The sequence below is a fragment of the Neoarius graeffei genome, chromosome 5 (genome assembly GCF_027579695.1).
Source record: "Neoarius graeffei isolate fNeoGra1 chromosome 5, fNeoGra1.pri, whole genome shotgun sequence".
In the NCBI taxonomy this organism is placed as follows: domain Eukaryota; kingdom Metazoa; phylum Chordata; class Actinopteri; order Siluriformes; family Ariidae; genus Neoarius; species Neoarius graeffei.
Genome location: NC_083573.1, coordinates 14,881,278 through 14,905,330, shown reverse-complemented (window position 1 = coordinate 14,905,330; position 24,053 = coordinate 14,881,278). Strand labels below are relative to the sequence as shown.

Below are 24,053 nucleotides of genomic sequence, written 5' to 3'. Positions count from 1 at the left end.
GCTCAGGAATATTTCCAGAGAACATTATCTGTGAACACAATTCATCGTGCCATCCGCCGTTGCCAGCTAAAACTCTATAGTTCAAAGAAGAAGCCGTATCTAAACATGATCCAGAAGCGCAGACGACATCTCTGGGCCAAGGCTCATTTAAAATGGATTGTGGCAAAGTGGAAAACTGTTCTGTGGTCAGATGAATCAAAATTTGAAGTTCTTTATGGAAATCAGGGACGCCGTGTCATTCAGACTAAAGAGGAGAAGGACGACCCAAGTTGTTATCAGCGCTCAGTTCAGAAGCCTGCATCTCTGATGGTATGGGGTTGCATTAGTGCGTGTCGCATGGGCAGCTTACACATCTGGAAAGACACCATCAATGCTGAAAGGTATATCCAGGTTCTAGAGCAACATATGCTCCCATCCAGACGACGTCTCTTTCAGGGAAGACCTTGCATTTTCCAGCATGACAATGCCAAACCACATACTGCATCAATTACAGCATCATGGCTGCGTAGAAGAAGGGTCCGGGTACTGAACTGGCCAGCCTGCATTCCAGATCTTTCACCCATAGAAAACATTTGGCGCATCATTAAACGGAAGATACGACAAAAAAGACCTAAGACAGTTGAGCAACTAGAATCCTACATTAGACAAGAATGGGTTAACATTCCTATCCCTAAACTTGAGCAACTTGTCTCCTCAGTCCCCAGACGTTTACAGACTGTTGTAGAGAAAAGGGGATGTCTCACAGTGGTAAACATGGCCTTGTCCCAATTTTTTTGATATGTGTTGTCATGAAATTTAAAAATCACCTAATTTTTCTCTTTAAATGATACATTTTCTCAGTTTAAACATTTGATATGTCATCTATGTTCTATTCTGAATAAAATATGGAATTTTGAAACTTCCACATCATTGCATTCCGTTTTTATTGACAATTTGTACTTTGTCCCAACTTTTTTGGAATTGGGGTTGTACCACCATAAGTTGTAAAATGAATAGAAAATATAGTCAAGACATTTTTCTGGCCATTTTGAGCATTTAATCGACCCCACAAATGTGATGCTCCAGAAACTCAATCTGCTCAAAGGAAGGTCAGTTTTATAGCTTCTCTAAAGAGCTAAACTGTTTTCAGCTGTGCTAACATGATTGTACAAGGGTTTTCTAATCATCCATTAGCCTTCTGAGGCAATGAGCAAACACATTGTACCATTAGAACACTGGAGTGATAGTTGCTGGAAATGGGCCTCTATACACCTATGTAGATATTGCACCAAAAACCAGACATTTGCAGCTAGAATAGTCATTTACCACATTAGCAATGTATAGAGTGGATTTCTGATTAGTTTAAAGTGATCTTCATTGAAAAGAACAGTGCTTTTCTTTCAAAAATAAGGAAATTTCAAAGTGACCCCAAACTTTTGAACGGTAGTGTAGTGTATATCGTGTTCTCTCCAGAGCGCTTTTATGATTTTTTTTTTTTTGCTTGAACACTTGCTGAAAACTGCCCTGTCACCTCCTACGACTTTGCCGTGAGACTCACAATTTTTTGCACTGACTCACACAGTGAAAGGACGTTCGTGATTGGCTGACTGCAGGAAGTCGACCAATGAAATCGCATCTTTCTTTGTCTTCATTATTTCCACATTACCGGCGGGAAAGACGCACCTGGCGAAAAATGAGTGACAGCGATTCTGGATCAGAGGGCCCCCCCAAGTTCTAAACAAGAGTTCTCCGAGAGCACAATATCCCCCGCTGGCAACTATGTCATAACTCTGGTAAAATGCGACTGAATTCAACGAAATTGCAATATGCGTATTACTGACAAATATCAAAGAATCCTGTCAAGTTTCATCAAATTCTGATTTCAGAAGGCGAGCACCCTTCCTGGGACGGATGGACATCGCCACAACATAATCCCCCTTTGGGCATTTCGGCCCAGCAGGGGATAAAAATTGTGAGGGAAGTTGATTTCAGAAAGCAAGCACACCTTGATGAAATTGTCAAAGTACAAGTTTGTTAATAATTGAGGGCATAACTCTGGTAAAATTTGCCCAAATTAAATGAAATTTTAATGTGTGTATAACTGTCATATCATAAAGCCTTTTGCCAAGTCTGGTGAAATTTCTCCACAAATTGTGAGAGGAGTTGATTTCAAAAGAACGTAAACCCTCATGAAATTGTCAAAGCTACAAGTTATTTAATCAAGGGTCAAAACTCTGGTAAAATGTTCACAAATGAAATTAAATCGCAATATGCATATTACCATCATATAACAAGGCCTTTTGCCAAGCTTCAAGAATTTCATCCAAAAATTGAGAGAGGAGTTGATGTCAGAAGGCGAGCACACCTTCATGAAATTGTAAAAGTACAAGGTTGTGAATCAAGGAGCACAACTCTGGTAAAATGTGACTGAATTGAACAAAATAACAATATGCGAACTACCGACATATAACAAGGCCTTCTGCCAAGTTTCGTAAAACTCCTCCACAAATTGTGAGAGGAGCGGATTTCAGAAGGAAAACACACTCATGAAACTGTCCAAGTATAACTTTGTTAATCAAGGGCTGTAACTGGTAAAATGTGACCCAATTACAATATGCGCATTACCAACATAGAACAAAGAATCCTGCCAGGTTTCGTGAAATTCCTCCAAAAATTGCGAGAGGAGTTGATTTAAGAAGGTGAGCACCCTTCGAGGGACGGACAGACAGAAATTGCCACGACATACGTAACCCCCCTTCCCACCTTTCGGCCAGTGGGGGATTAAATAAATAAATAAATAAATAAAACCATACCAACGGACAGCGAAAAACTGGAAAAGAGACATGTCGGAGATGTAAAACTTCCGCGTTGGCGAGTGACTGACAATTTGTACACAAACGTGGCCGTGAGGTTTGCTTCGTTACAAGCGGAAAATTTAAAGCACAAGATATATTTTGAAAGAGAAAGATGCGCTGAACACCCGAAAGGCTACCAAAACTTCACTGGATATTCTTCATACATATTTACAAGAGAAAAACATACCAACGGACATCGAAAAACTGGAAGAGAGCGCAATAGTGGAAATATTGTCCAAGTTCTACTTGGAGGTGAGGAAACGCGACGGAGACTTTTACAAGAGGACTTGACTCAGCAAAGCCCTTTTGTTTTGAACAACTGCAATGGAATAATTCACTACGATCAAAAGTAACTTTGAACTTGAACTGTCAACCTGTATATAGCTTGTATAGAAGTTGGGTTGTTGTTCAGGCTTTTTGGACTCGTGCCATTTTTATTGTTAGAACTTTGACTTTGTACGTGTACACTGGATTGACAGAACATTGGGTTTTGGGAAAGGCGCTATATAAATTGAACATCATATTATTATTATTATTATTATTATTATAATAACATTGAATTACATTCAATCAGAATCAGCATTCAATATTGGTAAGTCACCGCCCTGTTCTTAACTTTTTGTAAAATCTATAATCGTTCCATTGAATGTGTATTATAATAATAATAATAATAATAATAATAATAATAATAAGGATGGCTTTTTTCGTGGTATATCAGATATATATGGAATATATCTGATATACCACTCAAATCCAGACATTATTTAAATACGTCACTCAGATCCATGACGTTTTTCGTATGAAAAACGCAAGTTTCTCAACACGAAAAGATAAACTTCATATCTCCAAGCCAATGTGTGGTTCTCTTTTTATTATATCGACACATTCGCAAACAAGAAGTACCCAAATTGATCAAAACAAAACAATTCATCGATTTCCTCACCAGTGACATATACAGATTTATGTCACGGTTTTCAGTGTCCTTGTCCCGGATGTAGTTTATATGAAAAATACGAGTGGTGCATTTCCCAGTAAAAGCACTCGTGTTCATATAACATATGGTTGTTCTTCACTAATTTAACCCCTTCAATGCCCTTGGACGAGTCACGTACGTCATGAAATCTTTTACTGCTGTGCCTTATGACGTACGCTACTCATCATAAACTCCTCCATTTATGTACCTTACATAGCACATTACTTTTACTTCACAGTGGCACATATGAATTAGTCAATAAGGCACAGCGGTAAAAGATTTCATGACGTACGTGACTCGTCCAAAGGCACTGAAGGGGTTAAAATGTATTATTCAGAATCACTATCACCTTCAACATTAATAGAATTAATGTTATATCTAGCTGTATAATTCTAATAATATAGGCACTGCCTACAAGCATAGCTGCCAATGAGTGTAAAATGTGTTAGTAAATAACCCCACGTTATTTTTAAAAAGCAAATTAAAAATCAGAGATGGATAAAAACCCATCCATTTTATGTAAAATAAAGATACAAATTTTGTTGTCCGGTGGTCAAGCGTTTATGAGATACGCTGTCTTGCGCTTACGATTGGGTTCCCTGTGGTAGTACGTGTACGGACGTCATACGGTTGCAAAAGCCATCAAAAATCAGGTCGATGCATTACTGTATTCTCTTAAGCATGGAGCTTTGCTCCGCGTTCAAGGAGCTCCAGTATAATTTGAACAAACACCAGTCACACAGTAAAGAACCATGGTGTGCCATTTACCTTTGGTCTTCTTCAGGCATGTTGGCTGAGAGGAGAGACATGATGGTGGACTTTCCCATCCCCTGGAACCCAATGACTCCAACAACCAGCATGTCAGTCTGGTCACGCAGATACTAAGACACAGAGACACACAGCTAGCAATGAAGTTACATACAGATACACTTGTGGTCAAAAGTTTACATACAGTGACATGAATGTCATCTTGGATATGAACGTCATGGCAATATTTGGGCTTTCAGTCATTTCTTTGAACTGTTCTTTTTCTGTGGCAGAATGACTGTACAGCATACATCTTTAATTAAAAAAAAAAAAAAAACACACTAGAATTTGGTGCATAAGTTTTAATTTTCTTTGGGCTTTCTGAAATCAACACAGGGTCAAAAATATACATATAGGGTCAAAAATGTACATACTCTCACTTAGATTATTGATTCAGAGGTGATGAAACGTCCAAAATGTCTCTTATCTTGCCAAGGCCGAGGTCTCTTAACTTCCTGTTAGTGATCATGCTTGACTACAGCTGGTAGCTTCTCTGTGCCTTCATAAAAAGGGCTTGTTTACAGCACTCATTGGATTTACCTGCACACAGTAAAATGGGAAAGTCCAAGGAGCTCAGTGCAGATCTGAGAAAGAGGATCGCAGATATACACAACTCAGGGAATGTCTCTTGAAGCCATTTCTAAACAACTGCAAATTCCAAGATCAGTTCAAACAATTGTATCCAAGTTATTGTGAGGTGTAGTCACTTTGCCAAGCCACTTTGCTTCAAGAAAACCCAAATGGTCACCCTCAGCTGAAAGGAAATTGGTTTGGATGGTCAGGAACAACCTGGGAACCACCATGGCACAGCCCTGCCATGAACTGGAAGCTGATGGATCACTGTCTACAGTTCAGATCACCATGGACTAAGAGGCTGCTATCCAAGAAATAACCCCCTGCTCCAAAACTGACACCTTCAAGCTTTAGTTAAGTTTGAAGCTGACCACATGGACAAAGAAAAAGCCTTCTGGAGGATAGCTGTATGGTCAGATGAGACAAAGATTGAGTTCTTTGGCCACAATGACCACCATGTACAGAGGGAAACTGTACCAGCTAGTGGTAGCGGTAGGATCATCATGTTCTGGGGCCGTTTTGCTGCCAGTGGAACTGGTTCATTGCACAAAGTGGATGGAATAATGAAGGAGGACTACCTCAGAATTCTTCAGCAGGAACCATCAGAAACTTGAACACGACTTGGGAGTTACAACAGGACAATGAACCCAAACACGCATCAGAGCTGATTGTGGAGGATAAAGCAGGCTAACATTAAGCTTAAAACAAGTCCTGACTTCAACCCGACTGAAAATATATGGACTGTGTTTATAAGTCGAGTCCATGCCAAGGAAAAAATAAAAACAAATTTAATTGAACTCTACCAATTCTACCATGAACAGTAGTGAAATATCCAACCAAAATTCTGCCAGAAGCTTGTTCATGGTAAACAAAAATGTTTGGTCACGGTGAATCCTGCAAGGACACATTTTGTCCAAATATTAGGTGTGCTGTATGTATAATTTTGGTCCTGTGTTGATTTCAAAAAACCCAAACAAATGTAAAACTTGTGCACCAAATTCTAGTGTTTTTTTTTAATTAAAGATGTATGCTGTACAATCATTCTGCCACAGAAAAAGAACAATTCAAAGAAATTACTGAAAGCCCAAATATTGCCATGACATTCATGTCACTGTATGTAAACTTCTAACCATAATTGTACATATGAATGAATGTCTTTAAATAGTAAAGTCTAACAGAAGATTAGAGAAATTTATTCTCAGCTTTCAGACCTTATTAAAACTAAAACTGATAGAGTTACACGGATCCTTACCTCCATAGCACTGTCACACCAATTCATCTGGTCATCCACTAGTTTAATGCCGTGCTTCATTTTCTCAGGGGGGAGGAGCTTCGTCTGGCCAATCACAGCTGCCAATGGAAAATGAGGGCAAATATTAATAACGGCGTTTGTAACGAGACATGCAGGAAAACACAAAGACGGGCTGGCACAGCAAGTCCATTAGAGAGCAAGAAGCCTGCTCGTTCAAGTTTGTGATTGACAGGGGAGAAAAAAAACATCCAAGAACAACTCACGATCAACAGCACAGGTGGATGCAGCAGAAGCCATTCCACGATTCTGGATCTGATACACAGGCTGTGTTGGACGCTGACCCTCCCTCTCCAGCTTTACTGCTCCAGAACCAGAAACTGGAGGAGCAGCGTCTGGTGTTGTGCCTGGCTTGCCTCCTTCATCTCTGGCTTTTATCAGCATAATTGGCTTCTCTAACGGGGCACCACTGACAGCGGCAGTTGGTTTCGCCTGAAAAAGAGCACATGTTCATTGTTAAACAAGAACTATCAGTATGAGAAAGGCTGACGTTGCCAACATCCAAGATTAACGTATAACGAATTCAAGTTATACCAAAAATTATCACAAGCAACATTTATAGCAAATGGGTTATGTCATGACATGTCTCATTTTTGGGCAGCATCACCATACTGTAATAAATAAAGTTGATTTATTTAAATTTGCACCCCTGTTTGTCCTGTGCTCAGAATACTGTCTGTGTGGAGCTTCATTCCATTACATGAATACAGGTCATTTCATCCAATGACCATTTCATCCAATAGTTAAGACATTTTGTCCAAAGCCTTTTTCATATGCACTATCAATTATTTTATACTTGTTTGTTCAAAAAAAGGAGGAATTCTCAATGGAATTGAGCAAAACACATTTTTTTTGCAGCATGTACACTGACCAAAACTTCCAACGCAACACTCAGGTTTATTACAATACATGCCATTTTCTCATAATAGAGTTAACAATACACAATAAACATCAAGGTTTAACTCAAATACACCATTTTAGAGTCATGAATGAAAAACAAATTAGTCCCGGTTTGAAATTCATAACGTCAAATCAAAGTGTGATTTTGGATCATCAAAGTCAGTATCTTGTATGGCCACCTCTGGCGTCACACACAGCCTGAATTCTCCGATGCACCAAGTCGATCAGTTGCCGGATTTCAGCCTGTGTGATGCGTTCCCATTCCTCACGAAGTGCCTGGCGCAACTGTGAAGGGTTCTGGATCATGCCTTCTCACTCAACGATCCAGAATATCCCAGAGATGCTCTATAGGGTTTAAATCTGGGGAAAATGCAGGCCAATCAAGACACTGAACATTGTTCTGCCTCAGGTATTCCTGACAGACTCTGGAGACATGTGGTCTCACATTATCCTGTTGCAGCTTTAGCGAGTTACCAGTGGAACTGCGACAGGGGCCAAAATGTCATCACAGTAATGGGCTGCGTTGAGGTTTCCATCAATGAAAACAAGTTCAGTCTTGTGTCTGGTGCTTATTCCAGCCCACCCCAGCGGTCAAGCTCCAGGACATTAGCATTAGCATAACGTTCCCGTCACCAACGCCAAACATGCACTCTGCCATCAGCAACACTCAACTTGAACCTCGATTCGTCAGAAAACAGGACGCTGTTCCACCTGAGCGCATTCCAGCCCAAACGTGCCCTTGCCCATTCCAGACGGACATGGCGACAAGCAGGAGTCAACACCAGACCACGAGTGGGACGTCAGTTGTGCAACCAGACTTCACGCAAGCGACTGCGTAGTGTTTGGTCACTGATCCTGTTCTGGTGACGACCTCTGGTCTGTGCAGCGGTGACTGTAGCTGGCAGGAAGCGATTGCGAAGGTGCTGGAGATGAATATGGCGATCCTGCTGAAGGGTGGCGACACGTGGTCTGGGAGCACGTGGTCGGTTGTTTGTGCTTTCTGTGTCATTATACCGGCTCCAGAGATGCAAAATGGTCGACACATTGACACCCAGAACCCTTGCAACCTGTCTTTGACATAGTCCGCCAACAAGCATACAGATGGCTCTTTCTCGCTGATTTTGACATCGCCGTCATACCATGGTCAAACGTTGCACTAGTACAATGCCACTGAGTATTTAAATTGCCCACTGCTGTGGCTATTTATTGAACAAGTTTAAGAAAGACTGGTCAAGGAGTTCTACTCAACCTGAGTGGAGTCGCAAACTTCTAAACAACGTTCATTCAAGTGGAATGAACTGCCCATACAACAAAATAAAAACAAATCTCATGAGCTTTTAAGGTGTGGTTTAGGTATCTGTAACACTTCCTGATGTGGGTGGAGCACAGAAGCACGGCAGGCGAGAGTTGATGTTTGATACAAATACTTTTATTCAGGCTTTTCAGCTTGCTTTCTATCATCTCCATCCTCACTCACTCACGCATGCATTGTGGTTGGGGAGAGAGCTCCCTTTCTCTGCTCTCTCTCCTTTTATGCTCCATCCCTGTAAAACACACACACACACACACACACTAACTGACAGCAGGTGGAATGACTTAGCCACTTACCTTCCCTGACCCCGCCCTCCATTCACAGACTGCTGCTTGGCCACGCCCCCACTGCCACATACCCCCACCGCCCAACTCAGGCCGGGGAGCCGTTCGGCCTGAAGCTGACTCCCCCCCCCCGATGGGACAGGAAGTCCGCCACCACCATCTGCACCCCCGACCTGTGGATCACCTCGAACTTAAATGGCTGGAGGGCGAGATACCAACGGGTGATCCGCGCATTGGCATCCTTCATGCGGTGGAGCCACTGGAGAGGTGTGTGGTCCGAACAGAGAGTGAAAGGGTGCCCCAGCAGGTAGTAGCGGAGGGCAAGGACTGCCCACTTGATGGCGAGACACTCCTTCTCGATAGTGCTGTACCTGCTTTCATGCATTGAGAGTTTCCAGCTGATGTACAGCATGGGGCGTTCCTTGCCCTCCACATCCTGGGACAAAACGGCCCCCAGCCCTCTGTCCAATGCATCAGTCTGCAAAATAAAGGGGAGAGAGAAGTCAGGGGAGTGTAAAAGTGGCCCCCCACACGGTGCAGCTTTTACCTCAGAGAAGGCCTGTTGGCACTGCTCCGTCCACTGGACCAGACCTGGAGCCCCCTTTTTAGTGAGATCGGTTAGGAGGCTGGTGACGTCCGAATAATTAGATAGAAACCTACGATAATAGCCAGCCAGCCCCAAGAACCGCCTCACCTCCTTTTTGGTCTTGGGCCTCGGGCAGGCCACAATTGCTGCGGTCTTGTTAATTTGGGGACACACCTGCCCGTGGCCCAAGTGGAACCCCAGATACCGTACTTCCACCCGCCCAATCCCACACTTTTTTGGCTTAGCTGTGAGGCCTGCTCGCTTCAGCGACGTTAGAACAGCCCTCAGGTGTTCCAAGTGCTGCGGTCAATCATTACTGTAGATTATGATATCGTCTAGATAGGTGGCCACGTAGGCAGCGTGAGGGCGGAGGACCCTGTCCATAAGCCGCTGGAACGTAGCAGGCGCCTCAAACAACCCAAAAGGGAGCGTGACAAATTGGTGTAAACCAAACGGTGTGGAAAAGGCTGTTTTCTCTCGGGATAGAGGAGTCAAGGGGATCTGCCAATATCCCTTTGTTAGCTCCAGTGTCGAATAAAAGCAAGCAGCTCCAAACCGATCAAGCAACTCATCAATGGGAGGCATTGGGTATGCATCAAATTGAGACACCACGTTGACCTTTCTATAGTCAACACAGAACCGGACCGACCCGTCGGTCTTGGGAACCAGGACCACTGGGCTGCTCCAGTCACTGTAGGACTCCTCGACTATGCCGATTTCGAGCATGGCCTTGAGTTCATCCCGAACCACCTTTTTCTTGTGTTCGGGCAATCGGTAAGGGCAGCTACGCACTACCACCCCCGGAGTTGTTTCAATGTGGTGTTCTATGAGGTGGGTACAACCAGGAAGGGGCAAAAACACGTCGGAAAATTCCTTCTGCAACTTGGCTACCTCTGTGAGTTGGGCCGGTGAGAGGTTGTCTCCACAAGGGACCGGAGTGGTCTGAGATGGTATCTTTTTTACCTCCGGCCCCAGCTCCGCCTTCTCCGGAACTACCGACGCCAACGCCATGGGGACCCCCTCATTCCAGCGTTTTAAAAGGTTGAGGTAGTAGATTTGCAGTGCCCCACCCCATCCATTCGCTTCACCTTATAGTCGACGTCCCCGACTCGCCGTATGACCTCAAATGGCCCTTGCCACTTGGCGACTAATTTAGAACTCGACGTGGGCAATAATACGAGCACTTTGTCTCCCGCCGTGAACTCTCTCAGGCACGTGCCCCTGTCATACAGCCGGCTTTGACGTTCTTGTGCCTGCCGTAAATTCTCCTGGGTTAGGTGCGTGAGGGTGTGGAGTTTTGCGCGCAGATCAAGAACGTACTGGATTTCATTTTTACTCAGTGAAGGTCCCTCCTCCCAATTTTCCCACAGCACGTCCAGAATACCACGCGGCTTACGCCCATATAATAATTAGAAGGGAGGAAACCCCGTGGAGGCTTGCGGGACCTCTCGTACTGCGAACAACAGGGGCTTGAGCCACTTATCCCAATTATGCGCATCTTCACTTACGAATTTACAGATTATGTTTCTGAGTGTCTGGTTAAATCGCTCTACTAAACCATCCGTTTGTGGGTGATAGACGCTGGTGCGGATAGACTTAATCCCCAGTAACCCATACAGCTCGCACAGCGTGCAATCTTCCCGTAACCTGCTAGTGCAGGACCCACTGCGTGTTAAATATTCCATTAGGTTTTTAAATCCCGGCCAATCAGTACCCAAAATCAACGAGTGGGTGAGACGGGGACTAACCGTCACCTTTATTCTACGTATTTGGTCCCAGAATAGAATTTGGATAGACGCTAGAGGGTAATGGTGAACATCCCCATGCACACACAACACTTTCACCGCTTGTGCTCCCCCCAATGCCTCACCTTGCACCAGGCATTGGTGAATTGAGGTCTGATTACAACCGGAATCCACCAAAGCATGATATGTAGCCCCTTGAATACTCACCAGCATGCGATATGTTCCGGCCCGATCGGGGGCGGTTTCTGGCGCGTCGGGGATCCGAATTACAGCACCCACCTCCCTTGCAGAGCCCTGACCTTGGAGATGCTCCGATTCCCCACCGCGCCAGTACACCGGCCCAGGCTTCCCCTCCGCACTGGTGTTTTTGGGTGTCACTCACCTGAGGTGGAGACAACACAGACACAGGAGAGGGAGAGGGGAGGACACCACAGGTGCAATGGGCCAGCTGGGGAGGAGCCAGCCACCGTCTCCGTGGCAGGGGAACGGGGTGGGGAGGGGGACAAGAGACAGGGGAAGAAAAGAGAAGAGAAGCAAGGGGAGACGCCTCATCTGCCTGCCGTCGGAGCCGCCTCCAGATGGTCCTCCGCCAGCTCGATGGCTCACTCCAGCAACACTGGGTGATGACACTGGACCCATTCCACCGTTCCTTACGGAAGTCGAAAGACAAACTGCTCCAGTGCCACCAGATCGATGATCTCGTCGGCGTCGCGGTTTTCCACCCTCAGCCACCGCCGGCAGGCGTCCCGGAGTTGCTGGCCGAATACAAACAGCCAGCCGACCTCCTCCAATGCCAGCATCCAGAAGCGCTGGCCATGTTGCTCCGGGGAGCGGCCAAGCCGCTGCAGGATGGCTTTCGTTAGGTCCGCGTAGACCAGCCGGCTGTCAGCAGGGAGCTGCTGTGCTGCGAGCTGTGCCTTGCCAGTCAGGAGCGGGAGGAGGCGCGCCGTGCGCTGCTCCAGCCACCACCCCCACGCCTCGGCTGCTTGCTTGAAAAGAGCGAGGAACGCTTCTAGATCGTCCTGCGGTCCCACCTTCGTTAGGGTGGTGGCAGCGCGACACCCCTGCTGATGCGAGCAGGTGCCGGAACACCTGGCGATCTCCCTGCTGGGCCAGCATCAAGGCTTCGAAGTGTTGCTCCTGCTCCTTTCGGAGGGTGATCAGCGCTTCACACCGGTTCTGCTGGGTGGTAGCGAGGGCAAGGATGAACTCTTCGAATGGTGGGGGCTCCATGGGGTGGTTCTCTTCTGTGCTCCCAGGTTTCGGCCCAACTGTAACACTTCCTGATGTGGGTGGAGCACAGAAGCACAGCAGGCGAGTGTCGATGTTTTATACAAATACTTTTATTCGGGCTTTTCAGCTTGCTTTCTATCATCTCTATCCTCACTCACTCACTCATGCATGCATGCATTGTGGTTGGGGAGAGAACTCCCTTTCTTTGCTCGCTCTCTCTCCTTTTATGCTCCGTCCCTGTAACTAACACACACGCACACTAATTGACAGCAGGTGGAATGACTTAGCCACTTACCTTCCCCGACCCCGCCCTCCATTCACCGACTGCTGCTTGGCCATATTTCAAAATCTGAAGTGTTGCGTTGGAAGTTTTGGTCAGTGTGGTTTAACTACCCGCCACTCACCAAATGAGAGTTGTGAAATCTAATGGCGAGTAAAGATCTCCCCAGACTCAGGGGTTTTCTCAGTGAGTGTGGTCAAAACGATGGGTTCCGTCCTCGACTATGCCAAGTTCTCCCTCCGTGTGAATGAGTGAGTCAATGTGTGTGTGTTGCCTTGCAATGGACTGTTATCCCATACCCAGTATAGCATCTGGGTTCACTATGTCCCTGAGCAGGATAACGTGATGCTCTCTGTGGTGATCATCATCGGCTATCACTCACAAATGAGTAGGGTGGTTCTCTTGTTTGTGGGCCCACAGGTGGCTAACAAGGCCAATCCTAGATTTCAAATCCTGTGACAGTGTGGGCATTCGGTAGAAGTCCCCAGAGGAAGAGAGGTGTTATTGCTGCATTGCCGTTCTTTCCTTCTCTCTCTCTCTTCTTCGTAACATCTCAGCGTCGGCGCTTTTCATAAAGCTGAGTGCCCTCAGCCACCAAACGCTTCCAAACAGGACGGTCTACTGCAGTTGTCAACATCAATATCGCATCTCTTGAGGTTTGATTTTAGATTGTCTTTGAAACATTTGCGTTGGCCACCCTGTGTTCATTGGCCCTCTTGTAACTGGGAAAACAGAAACTGCTTGGGTAATTAATGGTCAGGCATCTGTAGGACATGCCCTGTCCAGCACAACTGGTTACGGACAATCACAGTTTGTCTGTACAAGTTCTATACTTGTACAGATGGCCTCTTCCAAGACACTTGTTTGTTTATCTCGCCAGCTGATACCCAAGATCTTACGAAGACAACATTGATTGTACTTTTCTAGGCTTTTCAGGTGACGCCTATAAGTCGTCCAGGTCTCGCTTGCATACAACAGCGTTGGGATAATGACCACCTTGTAGACATGAGTTTTGGTTTCAGGATGAAGGTCCTTTCCTTCAAAAACTCGTTTTCTGAGCTGCCCGAAAGCAGCACAGTTGTTGTACTCCCACATCAATATCTGCAGTTACAGAGAGGTGACTTCCAAGGTCGGGAAAATGGGTGACATTTTCCAAAATTGTGCCAAGGTGTGGGTCTTCTGTAGCTGCCTTTGGGGGTGGCTAAAACAGCACTTTGGTCTTCTTGATGTTCAGCTTCAGGCCAAGACTCTCGTAAGCTTTGGTAAAGACACTCAAGATGGTCAGACCCTCCAGGATTTTGCGATGTTGCGATTTGCAACTTAAACGCAAATTCAACCAATCCCTGCGAATTCAGGGCGGTGTTGCAATTATATCCAATCACTGCAACTTTCCCGCAAATTTGACCAATCGTTGGTGACGTCGACAAACTACCTTCCGCCTTTCTTCCGTGTATACATTCAAGAGAAGCAGTATGTGCGCAGTGTTGCCAGATTGGGCGGTTTCCCTCCCAATTGGGCGGTTTTAAGTGCATTTTGACGGGTTTTAAGCATATTTTGGGCTGGAAAACATCAGCAGTATCTGGCAACACTGCATGTGCGAGTCAGTGTTTATACTGTATAGGCTTAAATTCTGTTACTGAAAGTGTGTTATGTTTACAGTGAAGGACTGTGTGCACTTTACATTATTTTTTTACTTAATACAAGAAATTAATGGATGCCAACATTTTTGCCAAAATGGTATTTTATTTTCCATTGTTTAGGCAGCTTCAGCATCATACTGTGAGATTCTGTTCAAATTGTTTTCTTCTTCTATGAAGCCTGGCCATTTATTTTATTCGTTTATAATTATTGTTTAATTTAGTCTTCAGGAGAGACTGCCTGCACACAGTACTAGTATTAATAGTTTTTTTTCTTACATGAAAGCTGAGGCATTTATATTACATTTTAAGGTAACTTCATGTTGTGCTGTGAGGTTCTCTGCACTTTAACTTTTGAACCAACAGGTGCATTTGGATAAGTAAAGCCTATTTTTCTGCATTTTTGTAGTCCTGGTAATCTTTTATATTGGTAAAGTTGTTTATAGGACCATTTCTCAGTGTCTTTGTTTTTTTTAATCAATAGTTTTTCGGTAATAACTTAATATTTAACATATCACTCAATTCGGGGGCGTCGTGGCTCAGGTGGCTAAGGCGCCATACCATAAATCCGGGGACCCGGGTTCGATTCCGACCCAAGGTCATTTCCCGATCCCTCCCTGTCTCTCTCTCCCGCTCGTTTCCTGTCTCTGCACTGTCCTGTCCAATAAAGGTGAAAAAAGCCCAAAAAATATATTTTAAAAAAAACCTCAATTTTAATCACAAAAAGAGAAAATCGCAACAATTTCTCGCAACTTTCACTTCCTCCCGCAATGTAATCGCAACAAAAACCTCAAAAACACCGCAACTTTCATCGCAATTTTTTGGAAAACCCCCCGCAACATCAGACATTTTAGCCCGCAACAATCACAAAAAAGGCCCGCGAAATCCTGGGGGGACTGGATGGTTTAGAGATCTTCAGCAGAGAGGGCACACACAATGATGAATTCTAAAGGGAAGCCATGGCGTAATGGTTAGAGAAGCAGCTTTGGGACCAAAAGGTTGCTGGTTCGATTCCCTGGACCAGCAGGAATGGCTGAAGTGCCCTTGAGCAAGGCAATGGCGTCTGTGAAATGCCATTAATGTAATACATGGCTTAACAGAGATCGGCGCTGCCATGAATGGTGCGGGAAGGACTTTGACCATGAAGAAGCAGCTTTGGAACCCAAGCCCGTGAACCAACAAGAAAAACGTGCGAGCGGAAGTGAACAGTACTTTCCCCTACCTTGAGCAAGGTACCTAACCTCCAACTGCTCACTTTAGATAAGAGCGTCTGTGAAATGCCATTAATGTAATGCATGGCCAAACGTACCATGAATGGTGTGGGAAGGACTTTGACCATGAAGAAGCAGCTTTGGAACCAAAGCCCGTGAACCAACAAAAAAAAAAAAAAAAAAGTGTGTGAGCATTTCACTCAAATACTTTCCCCTACCTTGAGCAAGGTACCTAACCTCTCTCTGGGTATGTGTGTGTTCACTGCTTCAGATGGGTTAAATGCGGAGAAAGAATTTCACTGTAATGTACGTGACAAATAAAGGCTTCTTCTTGTTTCTTCTCTTAAAGTGCATATCATGGGTAAATTCAGGAGCAAGATCAATGTAATTCTCCTATTTTATATTAAACTTTGGTCAAATATCTGTAACATTCTGCATTCTCTGCAATTTTTTTTACCTTGCGCAATACCAGAAAAATTCAGTTGAATTCAAGCCATTTGAGGCGAATTCGTCCACCTCTGAAAAAAACTTGCCATTTGGATTTCCGGGCAAACACTGATTTTCGTGACGTCACCTGTGGGACACCTCCCTCTGAATCCTACGTCAGCGCTGGTTTGTTTATGAGAAAACGACCTGGTGGTTTTCTGCAAATTTCTTCAACGTTATCGTGCAATTATTAAAATGGTTAACAGATGTATCGTAGGACGATGTAGCAGCACCAGTCTTGATGGGATTAGTACTCATCGTTTTCCAAAAGAGAGAGAACTGGGAGCGCTTGGTCTACACATGCTGTGCACTAAAACCGTGCAAAGCTCACGCAGCCTGCTGGCGCTTCCGCAGGTGACGTCACGAATCTGGCTCCAGACTCCCTTGGGATTTTTCCAGACGCGTTTTGTTATTTTATTTTTTTCTGCTGTAGACAGATGGCCTTGTGCAAAATTACCCTTCTGGATGAGTGTGTAAAGGGACATCTCATCTCATCTCATTACCTCTAGCCGCTTTATCCTGTTCTACAGGGTCACAGGCAAGCTGGAGCCTATCCCAGCTGAATACGGGCGAAAGGCGGGGTACACCCTGGACAAGTCGCCAGGTCATCACAGGGCTGACACATGCCCCTTTTCCACCAAAGCAGTTCCAGGGCTGGTTCGGAGCCAGTGCTTAGTTTGGAACCGGGTTTTCTGTTTCCACTGACAAAGAACTGGCTCTGGGGCCAGAAAAACCGGTTCCAGGCTAGCACCAACTCTCTGCTGGGCCAGAGGAAAGAACCGCTTACGTCAGCGGGGGGGGGGGGGGGGGGGGGGGGGGGGGGCAGAGTTGTTAAGACCAACAACAATAACAAGACCGCAAAAGATCGCCATTTTTAAGCGACGAGAAGCAGCAGCTGTACAAACGCGGTCATCCATTATCATTATTGTTGTTGCTGCTGCTTCTTACGCGTTGTTTTTGTTTTGATATTCGCGCCAAGGTTTATGCAAACGTAGCAACGTAACTGACGTATACAGTGACGTAATGACGTGGCTTCCCTTAGCACTGCAAGCTATGGAAAAGCAAACTGGTTCTCAGCTGGCTCGCAAGTTGAATGAGTTGTGAACCAGCACCAGCACCGAACCAGCCCTGGAACTGATTTGGTGGAAAAAGGGTAACATAGACACAGACAACCATTCACACTCACATTCACACCTACGGTCGTCACCAGTTAACCTAACCTGCATGTCTTTGGACTGTGGGGGAAACCGGAGCACCCGGAGGAAACCCACGCGGACACGGGGAGAACATGCAAACTCCGCACAGAAAGGCCCTCGCCAGCCACAGGGCTCGAACCCGGACCTTCTTGCTGTGAGGCGACAGCGCTAACCACTACACCACCGTGCCGCCCGCACAGGAATCAATAAAGTAAAAAAGCAAGGAGTTCCGAGGTAGTGACATCACGTCCCTATTTCCTCCAGACTCACTCTTTCTCCAGGGGGTTTGGCCAGAATAATGGGAGTTTTCTGAAGAAGTGGACCAGATGGCTCCTCGCTCCCATCCTGGAAAACAAACAAACAAACAAAAACAAACAAACCACTTTAATATAATGTCTGACTCAGCAAAAACAAACAAACAAACAAACACCACCCTACCCTCCGCTCCCGCGGGCCGTAGTCTCTATCACGACTCGGTCCGGAAAGGTTCTGTCCAGGAGGTCCAGGCTCCCGGTCTCTCCGTCTCCGTCTCCTCCGTCCCTGTCCGTACATCCCGGGCTGGCTGTGCCCAGACTCCGACATTTTTACTTACAAACTGTCAGAAATATCGCGCAATGAGTCAACCACACGGGACTAATAACTACAATCCAACAACAATGAAAACTTTCATCATTTTAAATCACAACACAGTTACTTACTCGACAGGCAGAAGTCCAAACGTCGTCTTGTTCTTTCTGTACGAGTATCTTACATAATAATAAACATTACACAGATTATTATTATTATTATTATTATATTGTGCTCTGTATATCCAGCAGTGTTATTTAGGTTTCAACCACTGTTATCTTTGCACATCGCTAATGCTAATCAAAATGAAGCTACAATTTGTCAAAATTCACTTCAAATATTTTATTGCAAAATATAAATATTATATTAAATATAAATTAATTGTTTAAAACCCAACCTTTGCGATGCTCATTAGCACATTGGCTTAGCCTACGCTACGTTTTCCTGTTCCGGTTAAGACACGAAGGACCAAAATAAAAAAATGGTCGTAAGGGAACATCGACTGAGTGTTTTTGGTTCCGGGGGAAACGGTTCTCACAGGATTATCATTATTTCAATTAAACGTTTTTTGTTTTGTTTTTTTAAAATAACATTTTATTGAAAAAATACAAATGTACAAAACCAATATGGCAGCATGATCATGTTATCATCCTCTTAAATATAGCGAAGAACAGAGAAATTATCAATGTGTGAACAAACTAGTATCAACAACTTCCATCCATCCATCCATCCAGCCATCCATTATCTGTAGCCGCTTTATCCTTCTACAGGGTCGCAGGCAAGCTGGAGCCTATCCCAGCTGACTACGGGCGAAAGGCGGGGTACACCCTGGACAAGTCGCCAGGTCATCACAGGGCTGACACATAGAACCATTCACACTCACATTCACACCTACGGTCAATTTAGAGTCACCAGTTAACCTAACCTGCATGTCTTTGGACTGTGGGGGAAACCGGAGCACCCGGAGAAAACCCACACAGACACGGGAAGAACACACTGTACAAACTCCACACAGAAAGGCCCTCGCCGGCCGCTGGGCTCGAACCCAGGACCTTCTTGCTGTGAGGCGACAGTGTTAACCACTACACCACCGTGCCGCCAGTATAAACAACTTATAATACAAAATTGAAAAAAATGATGTAGGAACTGCTGTAGTTAAAGATGTCCATGGATAGCAAGAAAACGAATGATTTTTAAAAAAAAAACATACAGGTAGTGTATTGTTGCCTCACAGCAAGAAGGTTCTGGGTTCGAGTCCAGTGGCTGACAGGGGTCTTTCTGTGTGGAGTCTCCCTGTGTCTGCCCAGATTTCCCCAACAGTTCAAAGACATGCGGTTAGGTTAACATGGGGTGGCCTTAGGGGGCCGTACGGTGGTGTAGTGGTTAGCACTGTCACCTCACAGCAAGACGGTCCTGCGTTTGAGCCCGGCAGCTGACGAGGGCCTTTCTTTGTGGAGTTTGCATGTTCTTCCCGTGTCTGCGTGGGTTTCCTCTGGATGCTCCAGTTTCCCCCACAGTCCAAGGTTAGGCTAATTGGTGGCTCTAAATTGATCATAGATGTGAATGGTTGGTTGTCTCTGTGTGTATGACCTGGCGACTTGTCCAGGGTGTACCCCGCCTCTCGCCCCTAGTCAGCTGGGATAGGCTCCAGCTTGCCTGTGACCCTGTACAGGATAAGAGGCTACAGATAAAGGATGGATGGATGGCCTTAGGCCCATGTGTGCGTGTTCACTGCTTCAGATGGGTTAAATGGCTTCAGAGGAATTTCACAAGTGTACGTGTGATGAATAAAGTTGCTCTTCATACGTACAAGGGGAAGATGTTTTAGAATATCACACAATCTTTCTGCTTTTACTCCTTTTACAAATTTTAAGTATCTTGAGTATAATTTAAATTCGTTCAAGAAAGAAACAAATTTGGGATGATTTTAGGATTCTGTTCTTGCGTATAAAAAACTTAGTCAGACATAGAATTACTTTACTAGATAGTTCATCATTTTTGTTTTACAAGACCATACCAAATGTTATATTGTCTCTTGAAATAGAATCTGGAAATAACAAGACATTTTGTTTTATCCATTTGTGAATCTCAAGCCTATTTCATTTAAACATGCTGGTACTGTATGTGGATTAGCTACACTACGTTTTCCTATGTGTGTAGAATGAATAAATGATTGAATCCTCTTTGCCTTGAGGTAAATCTTTCAGCTCCCAAAAGGACAACATTTTTAATATTTTTCTCAGTGATTGTTCTTGTTTGTTCATCTATGGCTGAAACTGTTCCATGAAATCTTATTCTACCTTCGAAGTCAGGAAATATTCTTTTGATTTGCATGTTTGAAAATCTTTAAATAATTGTGAAATTAGTAAGGTACGACAAATGTGTATTGATACAGTTGCAGTAATCATTCATGAGGACCTGAATAATTAACTGAGTTGTACAAGCAAGCATGCTGAATAGTGAATTGTAAGAGTAATCTCATACAGTGCAAGGTGTAACTTACACTATATTCCCAAAAGTATGTGAAAACCTGACCATCACACTCATCTGTGGCTCTTTCCCCAAAGTACAGAATTTGCTGTAATGTTGTAGCATTACAATTTCCCTTCACTGAAACTAAGGGGCCCAAACATGTTCCAGCAAGACAATGCCCCTCTGCATGAAGCAAACTCTATGAAGACATGGTTTATCAACGTTGGAGTGGAAGAACTCCAGTGGCCTGCACAGAGCCCTGACCTCAACCCCACTAAACACCTTTGGAATGAACTGAAACACCAACTGCACCCCAGCACTCCTCATCTGACATCAGTGCCTGACCTCGCCTCATCTAGTTGTGGCTGAATGGGCAAATCTCCACAGCCACACTCCAAAATCTATTGGACAGCCTTCCCAGAAGAATGGAGGATGTTATAACAGAGAGAGGAAACACCAAATTTGGAATGGAATGCTCAAAAGGCACATGTGGGTGTGGTCAGCAAAGCTTATTTGCAAGAGTATATTCCTACCCCTTTTCCACCAACAGAGACCCGGTTCCATTCCGGTTTGTGCACCAAATTTTGAACCATTCAGAACATCTCAACCAAAAATAAAGTGGTCCGGAACCTGAAAAGTTGGTTCCTAGCTGGAACCAAAATATAGCTGGCTTTTCCAGCGAGAACCATGACATCAGCAGGTGTGTCATTAGTTTGGAAAGGAAGCGGGGTCAGCAATGGAAAATGTAACAGAAAAGGATGCATTCAGAAAAAAAATTAAAACATATCTGCAGTAATAGAACAAAGCTCCCAGGTATTTAATGTGCTCTGCCATCTTGCTACTACGGTTTACTCCTGTTGTACATTGCGCAACACCCTCCGTTCATGACACATCCTTGATCACAATGAGTGGGCTGATTCACTCCCTGGCACCAAGGTTCAAAGAATCCTGAATGGAACCAGTTCAAGAACCCATTCCCTGTTGGTTGAAAATGGGTGTCTAAGTATCTGGGAACTGAGGACACTAATTTTTGAACACAAAATTATTTCCCATTCTTGCTTGATATACACCTTCAGTTACTCAAGAGCCCAAGGTCTCGTCTTATTTTGTGCCACACACTTTCAATGGGGATCAGGCAGGCCAGTTTAGCACCTGCACTTTTATGTATTTTTTACTACAAAGCTACACTCGTAACACATGCAGAACATTGCTTGCTATTGTCTTGCTGGAAAAAAACAGGGACATCCCTGCAAAAGGCATATGGATGGAAGGATGCGTTACTCCAAAACATGTACATACCTTTCAGCATTAATGGGCACTAACACACCCACATACCATGCTGGCAACAATCTGGATAGTCCTTTTCCTCTTTAACCCAGTGGATACAATGCCCATAATTTCCAAAAACAATTTGAAATTCAGACTCAGACCACAGCACACTTTTCAACTTTGCATTAGTCCATCTCCGATGAGCTCGAGCCTAGAGAATTCAAGGGCATTTCTGGCTGTTGATGTATGGCTTTTGCTTTGCATTGATGGATTCAGTGAGGAACTGTATTTACCACCAGTGGTTTTCCAAAGTGTTCCTGAGCCCATGAAGTAATATCCTTTATACAATCATGTCGGTTTTTAATGCAGTGGCACCTAAGGGACTGAAGGTCACGGACATTCAGTGTTGGTTTTCAGCCTTGCCCTTTCCATGCAAAATATTTCTCTGGATTCCTTCAATCTTTTGATGATACTATGGATTTGTGGTGAAATCTCTACATTCCTTGCAATTGTACATCGAGAAACACTGTTCTTAAACTGTTGGACTACTTGCCTACAGTTTTTCACAAAGTGGTGAACCTTGCCTCACCCTCACTTGCTTGCCCACTGAGCCTTTCCAATTTACCTGGAGAATGTTCCAAACTTTTTTTTTTGGAATGTTCCACAACTTTCCCAAGCTTTTGTTGTCCCCATCCCAACATTTTTGCAATTGTAGTGGTACAGGTTTCTAAAAATGAAATACCATATAAACTCAAAGCAATATTTTTATGCATTTCATTGTGATTACTAAATGATTTTGGCATCTGTATTTTTTTTTAATATCGTATTACATATCTACACACATCATACCAATCAGCCATAGCATTAAAACCATTGACAAGTGAATTGAATAACCAATTACCTCGTTACAATGGCACATCATAGGGTAGGATATGTTGAGGAACAAGTGAACAGCTCTTGAAGCTGAGGTGTCAGAAGAAAAACAGGCAGGCAGAAAGAGCTGAGTGACTTTGACGAGGGCCAAGTTGTGCTGGCTAGATATCTGGCACAGAGCATTTCCAAAACAGCAGATCTTGTGGGGTGTTCCCAGTATGCAGGGTTTAGTACCTGCCAAAACTGGGCCAAGGAAGAACAACTGCTGAATCAGCGACAGGGGCACAAAAGCTAGCCAGGCTAGTCTGGTCCCACAGAAGAATCACTTCTGGTCAATGCTGACTGTGATAGAAAGGTGTCAGAACACAGTACATTTTAGCTTGCTGCGTATGGGGCTGTGAAGCCACAGACCAGTCAGAGTACCCATGCCAACCTGTCCACTACAGAAAACACCTACAATGGGCACGTGAGCATCATAATGGAGCCATACAAGGCAGCAGCCTGAGGAATCATGTTTTCTTTCACATCACGTGAACAGCCAGATTCACTGTCACAGTCACTGTCACAGTCACTTGCCTGGGGACGAGATGGAAACGGTATACAGTGGGGCAAAAAAGTATTTAGTCAGTCACCAATTGTGCAAGTTCTCCCACTTAAAAAGATGAGAGAGGCCTGTAATTTTCATCATAGGTATACCTCAACTAAGAGACAAAATGAGGGAAAAAAAATCCAGAAAATCACATTGTCTGATTTTTAAAGAATTTATTTGCAAATTATTGTGGAAAATAAGTATTTGGTCAATAACAAAAGTTCATCTCAATACTTTGTTATATACCCTTTGTTGGCAATGACAGAGGTCAAACGTTTTCTGCACGTCTTCACAAGGTTTTCACACACTGTTGCTGGTATTTTGGCCCATTCCTCCATGCAGATCTCCTCTAGAGCAGTGATGTTTTGGGGCTATTGCTGGGAAACACGGACTTTCAACTCCCTCCAAAGTTTTTCTATGGGGTTGAGATCTGGAGACTGGCTCGGCCACTCCAGGACCTTGAAATGCTTATGAAGCCACTCCTTCGTTGCCCGGGCGGTGTGTTTGGGATCATTGTCATGCTGAAAGACCCAGCCACGTTTCATCTTCAATGCCCTTGCTGATGGAAGGAAGTTTTCAGTCAAAATCTCACGATACATGGCCCCATTCATTCTTTCCTTTACACGGATCAGTCATCCTGGTCCCTTTGCAGAAAAACAGCTCCAAAGCATGATGTTTCCACCCCCATGCTTCACAGTAGGTATGGTGTTCTTTGGATGCAACTCAGCATTCTTTCTCCTCCAAACACAAGTTGAGTTTTTACCAAAAAGTTCTATTTTAGTTTCATCTGACCATATGACATTCTCCCAATCCTCTTCTGGATCATCCAAAAGCTCTCTAGCAAACTTCAGACGGGCCTGGACATGTACTGGCTTAAGCAGGGGGACACGTCTGGCACTGCAGGATTTGAGTCCCTG

General features: G+C 44.5%; 1 protein-coding gene across 1 annotated transcript in view; it reads right to left on the bottom strand.

The window, feature by feature from the left end:
• smg9 (SMG9 nonsense mediated mRNA decay factor) overlaps window positions 1-18,397 on the bottom strand; it is a 60,093-nt gene extending 41,696 nt beyond the window's left edge. Inside the window, exons 1-7 of the mRNA XM_060921250.1 lie at window positions 18,331-18,397; window positions 18,065-18,112; window positions 17,805-17,961; window positions 17,637-17,711; window positions 6,703-6,928; window positions 6,440-6,537; window positions 4,576-4,688 (exon numbers count right to left, since the gene is read on the bottom strand). Coding sequence (XP_060777233.1) covers window positions 4,576-4,688; window positions 6,440-6,537; window positions 6,703-6,928; window positions 17,637-17,711; window positions 17,805-17,948 — 656 coding nt within the window. The 5' untranslated portion in view covers window positions 17,949-17,961; window positions 18,065-18,112; window positions 18,331-18,397. The remainder of the gene's footprint in view (window positions 1-4,575; window positions 4,689-6,439; window positions 6,538-6,702; window positions 6,929-17,636; window positions 17,712-17,804; window positions 17,962-18,064; window positions 18,113-18,330) is intronic.
• Between the last annotated feature and the right edge of the window lie 5,656 nt (window positions 18,398-24,053).